The sequence below is a fragment of the Echeneis naucrates genome, chromosome 17 (assembly GCF_900963305.1).
Source record: "Echeneis naucrates chromosome 17, fEcheNa1.1, whole genome shotgun sequence".
Lineage (NCBI taxonomy): Eukaryota > Metazoa > Chordata > Actinopteri > Carangiformes > Echeneidae > Echeneis > Echeneis naucrates.
Genome location: NC_042527.1, coordinates 18,839,413 through 18,861,203, shown reverse-complemented (window position 1 = coordinate 18,861,203; position 21,791 = coordinate 18,839,413). Strand labels below are relative to the sequence as shown.

The following is a 21,791-nucleotide window of genomic DNA, read 5'->3' as shown; positions in this document are numbered from 1 at the left end:
CGTGCTGTCTACAGTTATATTCCGGATCTGATTGAGGCTGAAACTTTTATGGAAGGGATGGATGTTCGTTACATTGTTTTAGTTCCTGTTGACTTCTTTAGTAGCATCTTAGCTTCACAGATGATGCTCATGGATGCTTCTGGATGCCCGACCAGTTGGAAGACAATGGACCTTTAAGGAGGCCCGAGCTTCAGACGGCGGCTCAGCCGATGGGTTGAATAACAGGCAGATAAATAAGGACTATTTTTGGACTGTGAATTATGCAAAGCTACTCCAGTGGAGTCCCAGAATGAAAGTATAGAGCTGGAAATGATCGCATTAGCTCCCCTTTAAATTTCAGGGTTTCCAAGGAGCTTTCCTTTCACTGACATTGTGTGGCTTAATTAGGATGAATGTAGAGGTTCTTAACAGTGGGAATAGGACACTGTTCTGGATGAGACATGCAGTTTTACTTTAAAAATATTGCCGATAGCTTCGAAAGAAGAAAAAAAAAAGAGAAGCCCTGAATTATTCCTTGTGAGAGCTGCAGTCAGGCTGTGGAGGCAGAGTCAGAGAGAGTGCTGCTGCGTCCGAGGTCTGGGTTATTTCAGGATGGTTGTCTTGCGGTGTAATGTGGTTTGGCAGTTGTGTGTCTAGTTGGGGGGAGATATAAGGCTGAATTTGCCTTGAGTGCTTGACTGGTTTTCTGAATGGATGCTCGGATATCTCTGGTTGCTGATTGCTATGGTCAAGGCCCCTCTATGTCGCCTCATCATTTTCTTCCCTGCATCTCTTTTTGTCTGATCTCCCCACCTATTGTCTTCCCTTCTCCATTCTGCTTTTTTAATTTTCCGTCCTCTCTGTTTTTGTTTGCCTCACTCCTAATTTCTTCCTTTTCTTTGTCTCTTTGAAGATCTTGTCCATGCTCTCCTTCTCCTCCCCCATTTTTTCTTTCTTCTTTTTTTAATTCCTCATGTTATCTTTTCTCTTGCTTTTCTTTCTCCACTCCATTCACACTTTCTCCTCTCTCCTCCTTTTTTAATTTCTCGCCACCTTTTTATCTTTTTATATATCTTTCTCCCTTTATTCTCTATTTTTACCTCTCCTCCCTTCTCATCACTTTCAACTCCCTCTCTCTGTTTCTCTCTTGTCATCTCTCTGCCTTCCTGTCTTCCCCTCTTGCGTTCCCCTCTATCCTTTTGCCTTCATCCACATCTCCTTCTCTTCCTGCCTCCTTTTCTGCTCTCGCTCTGTTTTTGAGCTTGCTGTTTTAGCATACTCTGCAGGGAGCACTCCTGCGATGCCAATTATATTGACTGAAGAAAAGGAGAAAGAAAAGGAAGGAGGGAGGGGAGAGGGGAGAGGGGAAGGGAAGGGAGGAAGGGTCGGAAGAGCTGTGCACGCAAAAACGCACACAGATTTACACATTTGCACTGATGGAGTGACTAAGGAATGAATAAAAAAAGGAGGGGGAGAGCTCGAAATCTCAGGAAAGGGGGGATGACGAAAGAAAGGGGGGAGAGCTGGGAGGAAGAGGACAGAGAAATTGGAGGAGAGCGATTCCGTCTGTGAGTGTAATAGTCTCCCGCTGTTGAACCTGAGGGAATTCACTGACTGCAGAGAAGAAGGGAGAGAGAAGGAGGCAGAGATGGAGAGAGATAGAGGAAGCAAGAGAGGCAAGGAGAGGGGGTGTTGGTGGTAGTTGGGGGGAGGGGGGTGATCACAGCAGAGAAGGAGATAGAGAGAGCAGAAACAGAGGTGGCATGAAAAGAAAGATGACTTCAGTCCCTTCCTCTCGAAGCCGATCTCGTAGGGCTCCACTCCAGGCAAATGTGGCTCGCGACATTAAATAAGACTCAGCGTCATGACGGAGTGTGTGAATGGAGAGCATAAGTATATCATTGTAATGTGCTGCTGTACAGTAGCTCAGCACAGGAAATCACTGACGCCGTCTCTGTGCAGGCCTGCGCGGTGGATCCGCACGCCGCCTGCGTTTGTGTGTGTGTGTTGTCATTAGCGTGTGAAAATGTTCTCAGCTCGTAATTTCGTCAATTCAACCGAGTTGCTGAATGACATTTGTTGTTTCTATTTTTCGCTTCCATCCACCTGTACGCAGTTATGCGAATACTTGTGCGCTCAGGTTTTTGACATATGAAGTGGGAGTTTTCTGCCGCCTTCTCTCCAGCTCAATGGAGGAAAAAATGACATTTAAATGAGCTGTTTGTAAAGTTTTGCTTACAAAGCTAACGCTACCTTTAACAGCCGTTTCCAAAGGGAACTTAATTTCCTCCCTCACAGAAAGCCGTCTGCATTGATGGAAAGCAGGTGGCAATAATAACTGTAGTTTGGCCTTATCTAAAGTTAGCATGCTAACCATGTAGCTCCAGCAGATCTGATTCTTTTCGGTCTGGATCGCCGGTCCAGACTGAATAAATAGTGCTGTTCAGAAGGCGTGTTAAAACCTCCTGTAGTACAAGCTTGTGGTTAGACTGTGGTAAGTAAACAGCTGATAGCGCTGACAATTGCTATGTAGCAACAGCTGAAAGTATAAATACACAAATTGCCCCTTTAAAAAGAAACCAAAATGAAATATTTTTCAAGAATAATTGCTCTTATAGTGTATTATCCACAGACCTCACTGTGAACTGTTTTCAAAGAATCAAAAGAATTTTCCTCAGAAGAACCACAACACGCATTAACGTCTGTTTTATTGAAGTAGGTTGGCAGCAGATATTGTAAATAGACGTCCTTAAAATTGGACCAATAAAACAGCTATCGGGCTAGATAGTGAAGAGATATGTGACAAAATGTTTGTTTTGTAATTTCTTACTACTGGCCTGTTTTCCGCTCACCTTCACGTTTTATTTTGATTCAAAAACTTCTTCAACCCCTTTTGAAACTTTTACAAAATAAAATGAGGAGCCACATAAAACAAACAATGAATCAAATATCAAAAGTTTCACTTTATTGGATAACCGCTTTTGAAACTACATTCCAAAGAAAAGTAACAGACAGAAATCTCATTATGTTTATGGTTTAAGTGAAGGAGGTCCACATGGATCAGGACACGGTGTGTGTGTTGGTGTAAAAACAAAGTCTGGATGAGGCCTTTGTGGTAAGACGGGACAAAAACAAAACAGGAGGCCAACATTGGTTTCCTGTTTTCAGTCCGCCACAGCCATGATTGCTACTTCCATAATGAAGTAATAATTTTAAGACAAAATATAATTTCAGTTGACTAATCCAAGTTGGCTATGTTCCCAAATTCAATCAGAGAGGTGTGAGGGAAAAAAAAAAAACCAAAAACATAATTTTCTGGCAGATTGAGCCGCACTGCCGATTCGGAGCATCAGATGTGAAAATGCTTCTATGTGCCTTATTGAAGGGCATTTAAAAAAGAACATGCTTTATATTTAGTTGTGAGGCTACAGTTGGGTGCAGTAACCTCAGTGGGTGGTGGGTTAAAGAAAAAAAACCAACAAATAGCTGAGTTCAGAAATATAGTAAATTTTTCACTGAGTGATTGGATGACTAAAATAAAAAAACAAACAAACAACAACAACAACAACAACATGTGAGTCATATGCTATTGTTTGGCCTTTTGGGTCACAACATCTGAAATAAATTAAACCCCCAGATGGTGAGTCCTTGTGAGAAAGTATTGAAGCTTTTCTGAAGGTTTGTGTTGGAACAAAATCTCCTTTTGTTGGTACATGCATTCTTCAGAAGACTAACAACCAATCCATGGACACGAGCTTTTAAATTTTTAAAAGGTGAAGTGCAGAGAACAAACACCTTGGATAGACCCGAGGAAAAAGTAAAATATGAGGGAAACTTTTGCAAAATGCATCAGATATCCAGTGCATGAAACTCCATTGGGGGGTGGGGGGTTTACAAAATTAGGTGATTTTTCATAGTTTCTGACAGTTTCACATCAGCTGACATGAGTTTTTCAAATGACATTGATGGTACGGTGCACACACATCTGCACTCCCTACTGTACATCCATCATGCATCTGTGCTTGTGATGATGTAGTGTGGGCCGTTTGGTGTTTACCCAGCTTTTTAGCTTGACATTCACCTTTATGATAAAAATTTATAGTACGCATTAGAGACAGGATGATACATTTTCCTTTTTATATACGGGATATCAAATTGTTATGCTGCTGTCTAAAAAGATAGGTCCCTCTCTGACATCAGCCCCAGAAAAAAACAGCCTGCTATATGTGCAAAAGAATAAAAAATAAAATAATAACAACAATAATGTCATATTTGAACACTGAACACTTTAATTGTTTTCATTTGCTTCTTCAGAATACTCATATATTTCTCGAACTATATATCTCTAGCATTGAATCAGAGTAATGGTCCGACTGATCTTAGAGATCTGCTACTAGTTTTATGGTTAGGAAATGAATTTTAGTATTCTTCCAATGCTCTAACTGATGTTTAAAAGGCTTTCCCACCATAACAGGAATAAAATTTACATAGAAATGCTGAGCCTCGGTGAAATCCGTTTGAATCCATCACAGTAAAAGGTATCAAATAGAAGCCATTAAGGAATAAAAGAGGACTCACAATACAAAAGTCGTGAGGTTGCATAAATGCTTCTTTGTCTAACAATTGACACTGAGCAGAGTTGATTCTTCACCCAGCTAGTTATTGCATTTTCTCTAACACCACTAGATGTTGTCATCCTATGCATGGAGTGTATTTGTAGTGTGTCCATTGTGCACGGCTGTGTTTGCACTTTTGGGGTCAGGGGTCGTCGATGCTTCCAGGAGACTTCCAGCAGAATGATAAATGGTTTCTTTTCACTTTCATTTAGTTCAGGACAAATTAATTAATCAGAAAGAACAAGGCCGGATATTGTAATCGCAATATGCATGCTTATGATGCCAAAAGAAATGCACATGCCCTAAAATATTTTATTAGCCAATTTTACATCAGCGTGCATCCTCGTTTCAATCCTCTGCTTCTAGATGTTTATATCTCTCTCTTCTCATGTCAAGTAGGTCACCAAATGGTCAGACGACCGCGCCAGTTCTCCCCATGTTGGCAGCCATGACGGTTAAGGCCATGTGGCGTGACCCTGATTAGTCAGCCCACGACGATGGCTGAAGCCTTTCCCGCCACTCTGTGTGCACTCCCAACAAACCGCCACTGTCCAGCCGCTATTGTTTAACTGTCTGTGTTTGTGCTGCTATTGTTGGTAGCAGATAGCCCCACCCCCCCCTCATCGTCTTCATCTCCTCTTCCCTCGCCTCTCTCCTCCATTGATCTCCATTGGCTTCACTGGGAGGGACAAACCGCAGGGGCCAGCTGAAAGGTTGCGTTCATTAGTGCGTGTTCTACTCTACAAGGCGGACACATTCCCACAGACATGATGGGAGAAAGGTAGAGGGGGTGCACACACACTGTACACACACACACACACACACACGTACGCACACAAATTGGCGCACACTTAAGGACACACATATTGCCAAGTGGTCTCTAGGGAAAGGAAACATGCCTAGATACACTGAAGAAAGTGTTCCAGTACATTGACACACAGTTCCAGTAAAGGGGAGGATAGCACACATTATACACACACACACAATATACACACTCTACACTAAACTTTGGCCATTATTATTTCTGCTCATCCTTGCTGTGTCTTTCTGTGCTATTTCCAAGGAGACACACACACACACACACACACTCTCCTAAAACACTCGTTTTGTCCTTTTATGTCATGTTGCCGAGCAGTCAGAGACACAGGGATGAGAAGAAAGGAAGAAGATCTGCCTGAGACAAAACAACAAAAACATCCAGTCGAACATCCAGCCTGGTGTAACTCAGCAACAATCACACAACAAGTGGAGGGAACACGTTCGATTGTGATTTCAAGTTAAGGCAGGCAGACGGGAGCGCCGGTGTGATGCCAAAGTAACTGACAACAGCAGTCGCTGCAGGTCTCGCAGTTTTTTTAGCATCAGGATATCATGTCCCCAATAATTATCTAATGGTCCAAAACAGTGAAGGCCCAACTGACTCCTGATCAGATCTGCACTTGGCAGCCTTGAAGGGAGAGGTAATTGAAATGATAAAAAGCCGTTCTCACAACCAGAGCACATCTTGTCGTCCGAGCATGTCTGAAGGTAAAAGAGTTTGGGCTTTATCTGGATGGTCCACACGTCAAGGCGGGTCAGAGAGCCCGGCACCGAAGCCTCCTTTTTAGCTGCATCACACCGCCTCCCTCTCTCTCTCTCTCTCTCTCTGCGGGAGCTCTGTGTGTTTCTCAGGTCTTTGTAGTCTCCACAGTGAATTGTACAAACAGGAATAACAGCGCACACTTTTGGACAGTCTCTCCTCAAGGGTGTTCATGGCTTTGCACTTGTGTGCAGCCACGAAAAAGTGATGCAAGTAGCTGTGGAAAGAGTTGGGGGGGGGAGTGAAGAGAGAGAAATTCAAACTCTGCCTACTCTGTGACTTTAACACATCTGCTCGTTGGATTGTTTATTTCATGGAAAATTACAGACATTGTTGGACTCGGCCCCCTTGCTTTTAGATCTTGTGGGGGTTGAAGGTTTCAGTTGGACTGATGCTGACGGATTAAAGCTTATTCTTCTTCTGTTTTTAAGAAGCTCCCTTTTCTCCTTTTTTTTTTTTTTTTTTTTAAATTCCTGGTTGAAATGATCTGATTTAATCTACTGTAACAGATGTTGTGCATCTGTACCAAGTGTCGGACAGGATTATTCGCTCACCATGAACCACATGGTTTGAACCAACTAAGGGGACCTTTATTATGTTTGCATTTCTCAACAATTTATGTTTCATTAAGTGCCCAACCAAAACTAGTTCAATAATATGTTTCATTCACTGTACGTTTGCAAAAATATCAAATGGCGCGCTGTTATCAGACTAATGTTCATTATTTTCTCTGGAATTTTTTTGAAATGAGGCTGAGTGCTCTCTTTCCCTTTTCTGAAGGAGAATCTAGGATCCATCCATTATCTCAAAACACTGTTTGTGTACTGACAGTGCTGCCAAAACCCTCAGAAAAAACATAGCTGCACAGCATTTATTTATTCTACAATCTAATCTTGGAAGCTGGACAGTTTACGTGTTGTGCCTCTCTAGCTGCTGATTTTGGCTAACTTTGCCCCTCTTTCAATTTGATGACCCCTTTTGATTAAAAACCTTACTTTATTTATTCATTTTTGGCTTTTGTTCGGGCAACAGGATGACATTTCAGCTGCGTTCCTCGTTTTTCAGAAGAAAACCTGCCGGCTGTTTGTGTTTGGTGGCCGGGTCCGGAAAGCAGTAGGCAGACAGACAGAGGTGCCAGGTGTGTGCTTGTGTTTTGTGCACACGCGTGCGTAGGTGCCGATGAGCGACAAGGGTGACTCCGTTTCTTAGGTCAAGCTTCGGGTCACCCCGGTTGCCCTGGTAACCCTGTTCTAGCTCGGTTGCTTGGCAACAATCCTCTTTTGTTCCAAATGATTTAATTTGAAGCATATCTTCCCTCGTCACCCTTGGCTCGCTGGTTCAGCCCGCCCTCCCATCTCCCTCGCTTTCTCCCTCCTCTGTGTCACCGTTGCTCACTCGCTCTTTTCCTTCACCCCCCCGCCCTCCTTAGCTTCTGTCGTTCGCTGGAGCTTTACGACCATTCCCTTTCTTCTTATCTTGGCCTTTCCTGGGGCTTCATGAGACCTATCCTCCTTGTGCTCGGCCTATAAGTCCCCGCTGTTATTAGAAGGTTTTATTAGTGGATAGGTGTGTGCGTGTGTGTGTGTGTGTGTGTGTGTTGGTGTAAAGGCGGTGACTGTGCTCCTCTCTGGCTGTCAGTGCAAATGCTTACTGCTGGTGGAGCAGGTCGAGCATTAATCAGCAGGTCAGCGGTTGGATTCTCGCCGTCTGCATGTCAGAGTGTTTTTGGTCAAGAGAGGGCATGTATTATCTGTGAGAGACAGAAAAAACACACTGTGCGAATGTGGCTGGTAGTGTGGCGCACTTCAAGTGGTTGACGAGACCGCAGAAGCTCAGTGTCACACTATACAGTCAGCATGCTCTTACAATAGATGTGCACACTTGAATTTGTCGACATGTAATTGGCAAAAGAGTGATCTGCCTCCATTACACCTCCAAAAGATTTCAAAACCAAACTGTCAGGCTTTCTTCCCATTCAGCCTCAAGAGCATCAGAGATTAATGAAGAACTGATGTCCTGTTTTAAGTCCCACAACTTGACCTTACTCACACAGGACAGGGCTCTGTTTAAACAGATGCAACAACCGTAGGAACGCACTCAAAAACGTTGTCTCAATTTTCATCGCAGGCCGCAGCATTATGATTTATTAGAGCAATAAGCTCAAAGTAGTAATAAACACGGGCTGTCGCCATACTCTTGGCATGTAGAGAGTCATGATATGGCAAATGATGCAGAAATAATCCCACGGATGGTCAGTGCAGTGAGCTGCACAAAACCAAAGTCTTATTATGTGTCAAAGAAAAACTTCAATAATGAATTGTTAGTTTTTAATCACACATTGTTCGAAGTCATTAATCTAGATAACAGAATTTGGTGAAACAGAAATGCTGTAATTTTATCACACTGAAAGACAAACTATGACATTAAATTAGCACCCAGTGTACAGATTTATTTCACACTCATGGTGGGTGTGTGTGTGTGTGTGACTGCAACACAGTGACATCTTTTGGGAACAGATCAGAAACTTCCTTCTGTTGCTGTTCCGAAACGTGTGTGTTGGCCGTACACACGAGAAAAATAAGAAGAAAGGAAAGAGCGAGCTGACGACAGAGAGAATATGCTCTGAGGCTCCCCCATAACAGTTCCAGTGATCTTAGTCAAAAGGGCAGACTTCTGGTAATTGACTACTCATTTCTTTAAGTGGCCTATTGGCAGGGGCAGTCAGTGCATTTGCCAAGGCATTAAAGATTTCACTCTCTTTATCTTCCTCTGTGTTTGTGTGAGTGTGTGTGTGTGTGTGTGTGTGTGTGTGTGTGTGTGTGTGTGCGTGACAGAGTGAGAGAGTACAGATGGACGGATGAAGCTTGGTTTCCTTTTTTTTTTTCTTTCTTTGGTGGATGAGCATTTTTTTGGATCTGAACATGTTGGTGCAACAAAGGGCTCTTCTGTTAAATCAAAAACATCTCCCCGTCTCCATCGCTCCATCTGTCTGTGTCCAATCGCTTCCCTTGCAGCTGTGGGACAGTGAACACTATCACCAAAAAAGCAGTTTAAAGTGCATTACAATACAAGGAGGGCATCAAACAGATGATTAGAGCTAATTATGAAGTAATGATGAGTAGCTGACTAATGCTTTTAGATTTTAAAAAGTCATATCTGATATTATAGCAGCGCCTTGAGCTTGTCACTGTAATTATTCCGATCCAAAGTCCGTAGAACTAAAGGAAGACAGAATCCCACCGCCGTCTAATGTTCTTGTTTATTGCTGATGTTTCGTCCACCCATAAAGCCCTCACAAGACGGGGCCGTATCAGGTAATAACTGTAACAGAACCGACTCTGCAGAAAACGGCTTACATTAAACGTCAACATTTTTTTGGTTAACCAGGTAAAAGCCGGGATGATGGCTGACAGATTGTTGTAAGTCCACCACCTAAACCCCGTATTTCCAGGCTTTCATGTCTCATAATGTAAAGGACACACGACCCCCTCGGAACTAAATGTTGGCTTTGGCCGTAAATTGTGAGGTTCAGTTCAGCCGCCTGGTATGAATGTAACTTCAAGGATACCGAGCTGTGCAGAACTTTTCTTACTTCACTTAGTGATATACCTTGGTGGTTTGCTGTACCAAACACAAATTGTAAATTCAAAGCTTTTGTGGGCCCCGGATCAGTCACCCCCGTTGCCTTGTGGGTAATCCAGGCTGGCACATGCAGCTGGGCTGCAGGATGTATTGTTGGGCTGCAGGTCAGCGAGGCTGCACCGTCTGTTGAAACCGAGCGGAACAAAAATGCTAAAAAAAAAAAAAAAAAAAAGCCAACTTTTGAAGAAGCTCCCAAGTTGATTTGACTAATTTGTGTCTGATTGAGTGCAGACCATAATGGTAGATTTATCCGCCATTAATTACAGACCAGTCACCTCGGAAAAGAAATCACTTCAGCGAGAAGGAATGAATGATTACAGAGAGAGATAACTCTGAGCATGACACAAAAAAATAAAAAATAAAAAATCCTCCAACTCTTATCAGCTTCCACTGTTGCTCTTTTTTTTTTTTTTGCCAATCTCTCCATCCTTTTGTCTCCTCTTTGACTTTCGAGCTCTGCATTCTGCTCTACTTCTCCACTTCATTGTTTTTTTTTCCTGCCTCTTCAGTCTTTGTCCCCCTTTCTAAGTCACCCTGTCGTCTCTCCTCATTGCTCTCATCTATCTATATATGCTTATTCCTGCCCTGTCCTTCACTCACTTCCCCTCACTCCTCTTTCTGTCTCGTTTGCTCTGCTTTCCCCCCCCCCTTGTGCTTTTTCTCTATCTCTCTCCCCAACTCTCTCTATCGTTCTCTTCCGGGCGAATCGTTATTCTTTTTTCTTTTGTCAGCAGTGATGCTGCTGCCCTTTTCCGCAGGCTGAACCCCTCACTGTCTCCCCCCCTCCACATCTCTCAACCCGCACTCTCTTCTTTCTCATAAAGCTGTTCCAGTGGCAGGGTGGGGCGGCCAGCTTGGCGCCTCGGTGCTGCTGCAGACACACTGCTGGGCTGTGGAGGTGGTGGTGGTGGTGGAGTGAGTGTTTGTGTGTCTGGTGGTGGTGGTGGGGTTGGGGGGGGGGTGCTGTAGCTGAATTGAGGATGAGGAGGTAGATGTGGGGATTGTCTGAGCTTTGAGTTAACTGTGTTTGACAGGCAGCAGAGGGAGGGTGGGGTGTCAGGGTCAGCGCTGCTGGAGGAGGTCCTTGGTGGGAGAGGGGTGGGGGCTCTGCTGGATTCCCAGGATCTCCCACAAACCCAAACCCTGAGAAAAAAAAAAGGCGGGCTGAGGAAAAACTATGGGCTAAGGAGTTTGTTTGTGCTAAGACGGCAGGCGGGGGTGCTTAAATCCCAAATACACAGGCCAACCCCCCCCCACACTCACCCACACGCTGCAGAGATTATAAGAAATTTGTTCTGTGCCCTGAGATGACAACGACAGGACAAGAAAATGTGAATTGAAACAACCGTACCCTCTTCAAGGCTGCGAAGCCGCAAAAATCAGGCAGAAAACAAAGCCTTTCGCTACACCCGCTTCACTCCGTACTTCACACGCCGGAGAAGTGTTTGCCTGGCAGAGAAAAGGAGGGAGGCTGCGAGTTAAAAACAAAAAGAGAGAGAGAGAGCTGTTCTTCATTGCAGATGTTTTGATTGGGTTTTTTTTTTTTTTTTTTTTTTTTTTTTAAATTCAGTGGGCAAGTTTACAAAAAGACAAAACAAACAAACCTGGTTTGAATTTGCATGTTTTGATTCAGAACGGGCGGACAAGGAAGAGAAGAGAAGAGTAGGGGAGAGGGGAAGCCATGGAGGGTAGAGGTGGGCAGAAGGACGAGTACACACAGACACACACACACAGGCTTACCCAGGGGGATGGGTGGTAGTTGGGGACAGCTGGGCATAGATGGATAGCGTTGGGGGAGGTTGCTCTGTATGGGTGTGCGTGCGTGCGTGTGTGTGTTTGTCTCTGAATGTGTCCTCTGTGTGCTTTTTTTTTTTTTTTTTGAAGTGTGTGCATTTGTGCCTGTTTGCTCTATGTTCCCAACTGTATATAATGTATTTTTAAGCACATTTTTATGTATCCATGTCACTCTGTAAGCGTAGGTGTTGCTTGTGCTTGACGAATGTGTGTGTTTTCCTGACTGTATGTTTCATAAGAGCAAGAGCAAGTGCGTGCCTGTGTGTGTTTGTGTGCGTGAGGTTCAGGGATGTGCCAGCGGATGCCTGTGTATGTGTGTAATGGCCTGTGTCGTGCCATGCCATATCAAACCGCAGCAATGCCGGCTGAGTTTCCCATCAAATGTGTACAGCATCAGCAGCACCGTGACACATGGCTCTGTCTGTCACACACTGCAGCACTGCTGTCTGTGCAGCTACAACACAATACAGACACACACACCAGCACACATGCCAACACGAGCGCACTCTGGCCTCCACCACATGCAGATAAAAAGCATCTCATAAATCACGCACACACAAGCAGATAAAGTCTTGGCTGGAAAAACAAATACAACTGCATCCCCACACAAACACTTAGATACAAATAAATCCACACCAGGCATCGCTAATAAGCTCCCCGAGACTCGTGCACACATGGCATGCACATAATACGTGACGGCGTGCAGAATAATCTCGTCACGCAAACGCAACACAACACACTTAAGCCAAGACCTACACGCAGAAGGTGCACACACCCGTTGCCATTAATGTTGATAAAGTTCATTAACCTGCGCTAATTAGCAGCAACACAGTAAAGTCTCCCTGGGTGAGAAAAAAAAAAGGTTGGAAAGGAGGAATTATGGGAGGGGAGCAGTAAACAACTATTGGAAATAGGGGAGGAGGCTCGACAGAAGGGCAAAGAGGTGAGGGAGGACGAGGAAACCAAGGAGGACAATGGGGCAGATGGAGAGGAGGAGTGGGGGGAGTGGGGGGGTGGGACAGATGGAGGAGGATGGAGAGCGGGTGAACATGGAGGTGGCCAAGGTGGTTTGAATTTTTCAATGTCTGCTCTTTATAGGCGGCACAATCAACAGGAAGCCGCAGTCCGGTGTTTTCTCTCTGCTTTAAAACGAGATAAGAGGGCCGATAGCGGCCGAGCTCAGCATCGAGCCTGCAGCCCGGGGAGGAAAACACACCCATCGACGTTCCCAAATCTTATTCAGCAGATACACAAGCAGAACTGGCGCTACGGTGCGACACCTGGACCGCAGCTCTGGGAAATCAGGAAGAAAGCCTGCTTTTAAACTTACAAAATGTCTTAACTACTCCCTTTTCACATCTTGGGCGAGCCCTCGAGCTCATCGCAATTCCTCTGTTGTATCATTGACTTCATCTCTCTCCTCACACACTTTGTTTCCACTTCGTTTTGTCACCCCCCACCCCCGGTTCGTACCTTTATCCATCTTTCTCTCTCTACTTCCTCCTCTTCTCCCTCCATTACTTGACTTGATATTTCCGTCAGCTTTCTACCTCAGGGTTCTCTCACCTTGTTGCCAGCAAGAAATGTGTAAATTGTGTTGCTTTAAATATCCTTGTTTTCCTTGAGTTGGCAGATCAGGTTGTCGAGGGGTGTTTGTGGTGTGTGTGTATTGGGTGGGTTGGGCCACAGTGTTTCACTGAACGCCTGCTAAGGATAGATAGGTCTCCTCTTTCGTTTTTATCCCGACTTACCCGTTTAAACTCGAGCTGAACTTCATTTCCCCCCTTTAACTTTGCTCTTAAGCTGCTTCACAGGTAAGAACAGCTGTATCGGCATCTGAGGCTTAAAAAGGGTCATATGCCACCACGCGGCTAACATAGTCGTGCGCACTTTGGTCCACCTCATGAGGACGGCGTGCCAGTTATAAATACATCATGAAATTTTATCATCCCAAAAAACTTTTATCATCTTATTTCAAACAGTCTTATCCCTCTGCCAGCAATCTCAACGCCTGCTGAAGTTAACCCCACCCATCTGACCGCTTAATCCCCGATTAAGTCGATTGGAAATATTGCTAAAAGATTAGTGAGTTGCAGTTAAACTGTTACCACATGGTGCTCCAGCTAAATCAAACCAGGCTTTATTGTGATTAATAGATGAGACTAACAGGGCTGCTGCCATGCTCACATACTGTGTAACATAAAGTGGCTTTGCATTAGCTTTAGATTTATGGTGCAGAATGCCGTTTAATCATCTTATAAAACGTTTTGGACCTTCTGTTCAATAGGTGTGCTCTTGCATCATTTATCAGCTTGCATTATGTTTCTTTATTTATTACCTCGCATTAATTGCTAAAGTTTACTTACTTGTAGCATTTGTCAACTTCAGATTCCATACTTTCGACGGGGAATTCAATGCTGAAGCAAAAAAAACAAAAACAAACTCAAAACAAAACAAAACTGTCAGTGTAGGTTTGAATAGCTTGCTCAATGTAAACATGATAAAAATTTAATAAAGCCATGGGACATTTTTATTTGTGAATGTCTGCACTAAAGTAAATTAGTAAAACCTGCCCACTTCAGGTGTGTTTAAAGGCCTTTTGTTTGGCACGAGTTGGTTTCTCAGTCCACTGATGATTATAAATGAGTACCTCTGGGATCTTGCTGTGTTAAATATTGTGTATAAAGTGTCCACTTAAAAGCAGATGTACTCCCTGAAAGTCCAGAGATGAACACTCACAGTTGTCTTACCGGGACAAATGTCACTTAGAGCCTTGGGCACCACTTGTTCCCGGTCAGGAAGGCCAGGACTCAGTCGAAGGCACGGCGAGAGGCTTTGCTAACCTGTCGCAGCTCATTGCGGTCGGCCCGATGAGTGATGTACTGGGACAGCCAATTTAGCCAAAGTGTTCGTGCCAAGAAGAGGAGCTCCCATGATCAGCCACAAGAATTATCCGGGGATGCTATTAAAGGAGACACTAATCCGTGGTGCACTTGACCACATGTTCAGCCCTCAGCCATATTTGTGCTTAGATAAACTAACCACAAGGTCAGAGCTGAAGTAAAACACCACAGAGAGCGACTTACTGTGACACGAAGGGATCGTAAAGCGTCTGAAGGTTCAGTTTGAATCAAAAACAAACTGCAGCTGTACCTTTAAGAGCAGTTATCGTTGCGAATCCTCTCAGCATGGAGGCAAACCAAAGACCTTTTCTTTTTGTATCTCCTTTCTAATAACTGATGTTCTCTGAGATGCTGAACTCGGCCATCCAGCTTCCAAATGACAAAAATAGTGGCTGCCTGCTTCTCTAAGCTCATGTACTGCAAATGTGGATTTTTGATACTACACACAGTTAGTTTGCTCGCCTCCTCTTCGGCATCCTTTTTTCCCGTGTCCCCCCCTCTTTCATGTCTTGATGGGAGTTCCGCCGAAGCGCACTTAAGCAGATGTTCTTCCTGAGGGGAAAAAAAAAAAAAAAAAAAATCAATTCCACCGCCGGTGCAAGGATGTGATAACACTCCATACCAAATATAAACCTGTCTACCGCTTGACAATTTGGTTCCAATTAAACTATTTATACACGCCATCTTTTCAGGGGTGAGGAGACCGCTTTGAGGAATATCTACTTGTGAGATGTTCCCTCCGTTGGCTTGGTCTCGTCAATTACGCCATATTTTTTTGGTCTTGCTCAAGATGAGGTTGAGTGAGCACTGGCACGTGTGCGGCCATAACTCGGCGCGGCAGTGGCCACGCTCTGCCTCGCCTACCGTAACACGAGGCCGCAAGTTTTTCGGACGCACCTTCGGCGCTAATACACAAAATCATCTGCCACCCTTGCGCAACACAAAGAGCGAGATTAGTGTGCACCATCACCCGTTATCAAGGGAGTGCTGTTAAATACCACAATTTGAGCCAATTTGAATACTGTTACACACCCAGACGATTCGCCGTTCAGTGATTTTTGTGGCGCGCCGGCTCCAGCCTTTAGAATCCCCTCATTATGCCGGGTCATTTGTATTCTCTTTCTCCTTCCCTCTGACCCGCTCATTTACATAATGTCTGTCCCATTCCAGCTTGTTCTGTACCAGCAGATACATATGCATGGCGCTAAAAACTGACACAGATATTGACAAAAGAGGGTTACAACGCCTTTAGAGGTATGAGACAGCGCTCTTGTTGTTGCTCTGACCTCTCGAGAGCCGCTGTCTGTCGCCGTCTCTTCATCTTTGTTGGTCCCTCAGGTCGTGCGGTCTCTGGATACCGGGGCTGCTCCTGACTCATCAGTCTTACACCGGCCTCGCAGTCATACAACCAAATAGCCATTTTCTCAGCTTTTTTTTTTTTTTTTTTTTTTGCCTTTGTCCCCCCTGACAGCAATCGTGTGTGTGTGTGTCTGTGCTTTCAGAAAGACAGATAGAGATATATAGATAATCTGACAGGCAGAGAAAGAGCTGGGCGGGGGGAGATAGATAGAAGGACGGAGAGCTAGGCGAGTAATGCATTTTGCGCCTTTATCTGATTTGTGTGTTGGTGTGCGCTACTGTTTTTCGCTTGTATTTTCATGCAAGTGCAGCGTCTCTCTGACTTGTCTCTGTTTCCTCCCTATCGCTCTGCTTTATGACATTGTTTCTCCTCCTTCTCTCTCTCTATCTCCCTGCCGTTACATAGACGAAGACCCCTTGCAGCCGGTGACCACAGATGAGACGGTGTCCGTCGGGGGCACAGTGACACTGACCTGCCGAGTGGCCGAGAGCGACAACTCTTCACTGCAGTGGTCCAACACCGCACAGCAGACCCTGTACTTCGGAGAGAAGAGAGGTAAGACAGGAATGACGAAGGAAAAATCTGACTTGGGGAAAGAGAAGAAACTATTAAAAGGGCAAAAAGCATTTCCTGCAGCTAATTTGCCTTCCTGAATGTATCTTAGAGGGAACATAAGTGTTACCTGATATAATGCTCATCGACAATCCTTTTCCAGTCCAGAGAAAGTCACATTTCTATACCTCAGAGACGTCCAAAGGGAGTTTCAGTGGTTCTGTTCTGTGCAAAATAGAAATGACCATTAAGAAAAGTGAACAGAACGTATGATTATTTACTGACAGTGACAAATTCTCCTGTTGTATTTAACACTGCAGAGGCTAATCCCTTCTGTCCTGCAACACGTAACAGTATGTGGTGTCTTTGGGTGTCATGTGACTACGGCTGTCATGTCGTGTTACTTACACGCAGAAAGTGTTTCCATTTCACTTTTTTCAAATAGTCTGAAAAAAACATCCCAGAGTTGTTGTTTTGTTTTGTTTTTTGTACTTGTGGCTTGTACAGGAATGTAGAGATACAGGAAAAGGGAGAGAGCCTTAATGACTTGATTTTTGTCAGAATTCATGTTTCCTTAGTGCATGTTGATGGAAACAGGTCTAGTTGTTGGTGATATTGTTGGCAATGTTAATGGTAATTAAAAGCAATCTTTTATGGTTTGGAGAAAGCTGTTTTTGGCAGATATTTTTCAAATATCTATACTTCCCTTTGTCTGCTACAAAAAAATAAATAAATCAGTGTGTGACTTTGGGAGTAGTTAATAGTTGTTCCTCTTAAACATAAATGGAAACCGCTGGGTCTTAAATTTGCAGTGGTAATAATGTTCAGGGAAATGTCCTGCCAGTCAAAGCACTGCAAGTTTGTTTAGCATGAAAGTGGCAGTGTACATAAACTATATTGCATTGACGTGTTGGAATCCGTTTATATTTTGTCATTTCAAGTCACATTTCCATCCAAAAAACGCAATTCAATGCACTTTTGTTTACACCTGGAGACATATATGCATCCCCGTTGCCTACATCACAAATCTAATTGCAATCTGTTTTAGATTTCCCAGGCTGGATGCAAATCAGCACAGCCTCTGCTCCCGATCAGAAGATGGCAGTTATATACCTGAATCTGCTTGTTAGCTGCCAAAAATGCCAGAGACGTGCGCTCCTTAGCAGTTTAGTAACAGAAACAGTAAAGAGAGAGTAAAGGCTGAGGGACGGATTAATCTTTACCTTTCCACCATCTGGCAGGGAAACAAGATTCAATCTGCCGCTAATGCATTTACATTTATTGGATCTATATTCAATCTATCCGAGATGCATGAGTGTAATCTCAACTTATATACAAAGAGAGGCGTTGGGTCTCTGATAATCCAAATAAGGTCCATGCGAATGTAATTTCTAACCAACTCCGTCACAATGAAAATATTTGCTGCCACTCCAGTTGTTGAACAAAGCACTTATAATTATCTTGTAGACACTGACTGGAAACACAAAAAAAACAAAGACATTAGGGGCCCGAGACAGCAAACAGCATATTACTACAACACTGCATAGTGCTCAATAAGTGCAACACACGAAAACAAAAAAACACATTAAAAAAAAGACTGAAGTGCATCAATGTGTCCAATTCAAGGAGACGTTTTATTTATTTTTTAATTTTTTTGAAAGAAACACTTCCTCAGCTTTTTAATAATCCATTTTCTACAACTTGATGGTCTAACTAGCAGCACGGCAGCTTTAAATGATATTTTGAAAGGAGAGACTTCCTACTCCGTGGTGCACTGGTCAGACACACAGCACAGCACAGCAGAACACTCCACTACACAACAAAACACAACACAACACACACACAACAGACCCTGTAGGAAAACAAAAAGGAAGGAGGATGGCTTGTGGGTGAGTCAGAAATTTGGCACAGTAAACACAGACTGATGTTGTAAATGTGGAGTTGTGCTAGTAATGATTACTTTTGACAGTGTTGACTCAAAACGGTTGGTTCAAAACATTGGCAAGAGTGAAAGGGAGTGTGCACATCAGCCAGTTTGAGTATAAAAGCGGGGACATTACCTGGCTCTGATTGGAGTAAAAAAAAAAAAAAAAAAGATTTCTTTTTTTCCTGAAGTGATGACAAGAAATGATAGTTAATAGTAAAATGATTTTGAAGAAAAAATTGGATCCCAGGGAGCTGAAATATTCGCTCCAACTTTTTCTGGCCTGTTTCCTTTTCAGCCACCCGTCATCACACAACGGACTTGGTACATTTTAATGGAAAAAATCAGAGTTAAGTGCAGATGGAAGGAAGGAGAATTAGAAACAAGAGCGAGAAGCGAGATAGAAACCCTGCCTTGTGCTCCAGTACGACACTTTAGAGCAGAAGTCAAATTGAGAATGGGCTGCAGTACAGTACAGGGCGACGCAGGGCCAACAATTTGGACACGAGAAAGGAGGCGAGAGAGAGGAAAGGACAAATGGAGAGATCAGCAAGTCTTTAATCCAGATGGAGCTTGAAGCACAGAAGAGAGGAAGCAGACAGAGAGTAAGGCTCTTCTCTGCAATGACACTTAAAGTCCGACCTCTACTTTGGGGTGAGGGAGTTGGAGGGTGGGAAAAGGGGAAAGAAATGGGAAGAGGAAGCCAGAGGGAGAAGCTACTCTACACTGCGGTGGTCCAACATTGCACAGCAGACGCCGTACTTTGGAAAGTGGAGAGTTGAGGGGCGGAGAGGGGAGACGAGGATGATGGGAGCTCAAAATTCATCCCGTGTCTTCGCTTCAAAGTGCAGCAGATGGAGAGAGAGAGAGAGAGAGAGAGAGAGAGAGAGATGAGGTTCTCTTCTTCTTCTCTCTTTTTGAAAACAGAACGAAAGAAAAATAAAGGAGGAGTGGAGTTAGTGATTGATGTAGGAATGATGAAAAGTGACGATGAGAGACAGGAAGGAAAGAAGGAAGAGAGAAGATAACAGTTTTTGTTGCAGACAGCAGCAGATGGAGAGACTGAGAGAAAGGAAGACTTAAACTTAAATACACTGTCAAAGTAAGAGTAGAAAGATGTCATCTTTTGTCTGCACATGCTTTGAAAACGCTCGGTGGGATTTAGGAATTTTCTGACCTGCTGCTGTTAAATTTACACGTCTGTCTCTTTACCGTGGTTAAGATTCGGTTGAGTTTAAGCCCAAAGCCTCATTTAGGTAATGTTACGCAACACTCGTGCTCGTGTTAAAAAGAACAGCACGACCATCACATCAAGCTGCAGATGAGACGAAGTATCGCCCGGTGTTTGCCACATTACCAATAAATGTCACTCCATTATTTTCTCTCCTGCTAGCTGGGGCTTGATCTTCCCGTCCTGCTATTTAACTGCTAAACGCTTCAACAGGGTCACCATCCAGTTACCAACTTTCTCAGCAGAAGGCTTTTTAAAAAACGTTTTGTAGTTTTAAGCTGAAAACAGTTGGAAGGGGAATCTGTGACAGCCATGTGACTGAATCAAAACATTAAAGTTGCGAGCAAAAAAAAAAAAACAAGCCAAAAGGCTCTGTAGTGCTGAGCTGTTTAATAAGTCTCCGTGGGTGCCACTCCTTTCATGTCGCACATCTAATAAATCGTTAATCTGAAAATTTATATGAGTGCAGCATTAAACCAGTATTGACTACAGGAAGAAAATGGTGCAGCCCAGAAGGGAAGGACAAAGTAAAGGACAGACGCATTAACAAGGTGAAATAAAAGGATGGTGGGATCTATCCAGTGAGGCAGGAGTGAGGAAAAAAACTAAGACTGAAAGTTCTTCAATGATCCAAAAGATAGATTGAAAGAGAGCAGCAAGTCATCTTTGCAGTTGGTCCGAGCAGCACAGCTCAGACAGCGTGCTTCAGAGTTAAGACAGCAAGACATAAGGGGATGAGAGTGCAGAGAGAGAAAAAGGATATACTGGCACTAGAATGGAAGGGGAGAGAAATGAGGGAGTTGATTGAAGAGAAGGAGGTGGGGAATGAGCAAAATCACACAACTCCTCGCCAGCGAATTCCAGCACTGCACAGCGGGCGTCGGCGGCAGGGAAGATGTATGGGTGGAGGGAGCGAGGACTGGACTTACAACCAGATGAGACATGGAGGAAGAAGAAGAAGAAAATGATGACTGACAAATCCTCACAGAGACGGCTGCCATACTGCAGAGCAGAAGATGTACCACGGTGAGATCAGAGCCACGGAGACAGAGGAAGGAGATAAATAACCAGAAACAGGAGGACGGAAGTTACTGTGAACTTCCTACTTTGAATTTAATCTAAACAGGTGGCCCATTACAACAAAACAGACAGAGTAGTAGATATGACACTACAGATAGAAAAGAAATGAACTGGTGAAAATGATTAGATGCTACAGGGAAAGAAAAAGCTGTAATATAGGAAACGTTGATGTCGCCGGCTCGATCCGATACTCCGACTTTCATCTCTCAGCAGCCAAATCCATTGATAACAGTTTGATTCGACCCTGCGTCACACACGGGAGGCAATACCAGGAGATGAAGACTCCAAGGAGGGAACAGAGGAGTTTGGGCACCGTTTATTTGAGGAGGAATGTTAAAAAAAAAAAAAAAAGATGAAGAACAAAACTGAGAAAAGCAGCTTGGTTCCAATGGGGCAGACCAAAGTGAGAGTCCTGCCACTATAACTGAGGAGATAAAGATAAAGCAAAGCATGAAATTAATTGTTGAGGGACACAAAGCCCAGTTGTGTTTATTAAAGCAGATACAGGGACAAAAGAAATCCTTTTTGCAGCTAATCCTGCCCCGTATTAATCTCAGCACAAGAGCCCGTCTGCAACGGTAAAAAATAAACCATCAGATATCTGCAGCTAATTCATGATACTCCCATACATTTCAATTCCTTAATTCTCAATCATTTATTTTTGAGACCCTTTTAAGAGGCCACAGATACACCGGAGGGAACGCGTGGGAGTGAACGGACGGACGGACGGAAGATGGATGAGGGGGAAAAGGTTCTTCTTAGTGGTGCTAATGAAAGAGATTAGACAGCAAGGAAAGCATGAAAACAGATGGGGTCCTGCATTAATGCCAGACTACCGAGAGATCGAGGGAAAGCTACTGTGACAAGTAGATGGACATGAGGGAGATGAAAAGCAACCAAGCAGCTAAAACGCTGAAACCAAGAAGACAAAAACAAACAAGTAAATTACATTATATATCTGGCTTTTGGCTGCGGCTTCCATTCTGAACAGCTTCAACGAGGCTTAAACTAGCATTAATTCAGCACATCGATTAAGACTACTGGATTTCTTACTCGGAGACACCACAGATTCAGACTGTGAGCCATAAAAATAGTTTGTAAAATCCTGTTTGGGAGTCTGCAAACATTTCA

The 21,791-nt window shown here is 43.8% G+C and overlaps 1 protein-coding gene across 2 annotated transcripts in view; it reads left to right on the top strand.

The window, feature by feature from the left end:
- Window positions 1–21,791, top strand: part of cadm3 (cell adhesion molecule 3) — a 78,265-nt gene that overhangs the window by 18,594 nt on the left and 37,880 nt on the right. For both annotated transcript variants that reach the window (XM_029525138.1, XM_029525139.1), the window contains exon 3: window positions 16,279–16,428. In XM_029525138.1, the coding sequence (XP_029380998.1) occupies window positions 16,279–16,428 (150 nt within the window). The remainder of the gene's footprint in view (window positions 1–16,278; window positions 16,429–21,791) is intronic.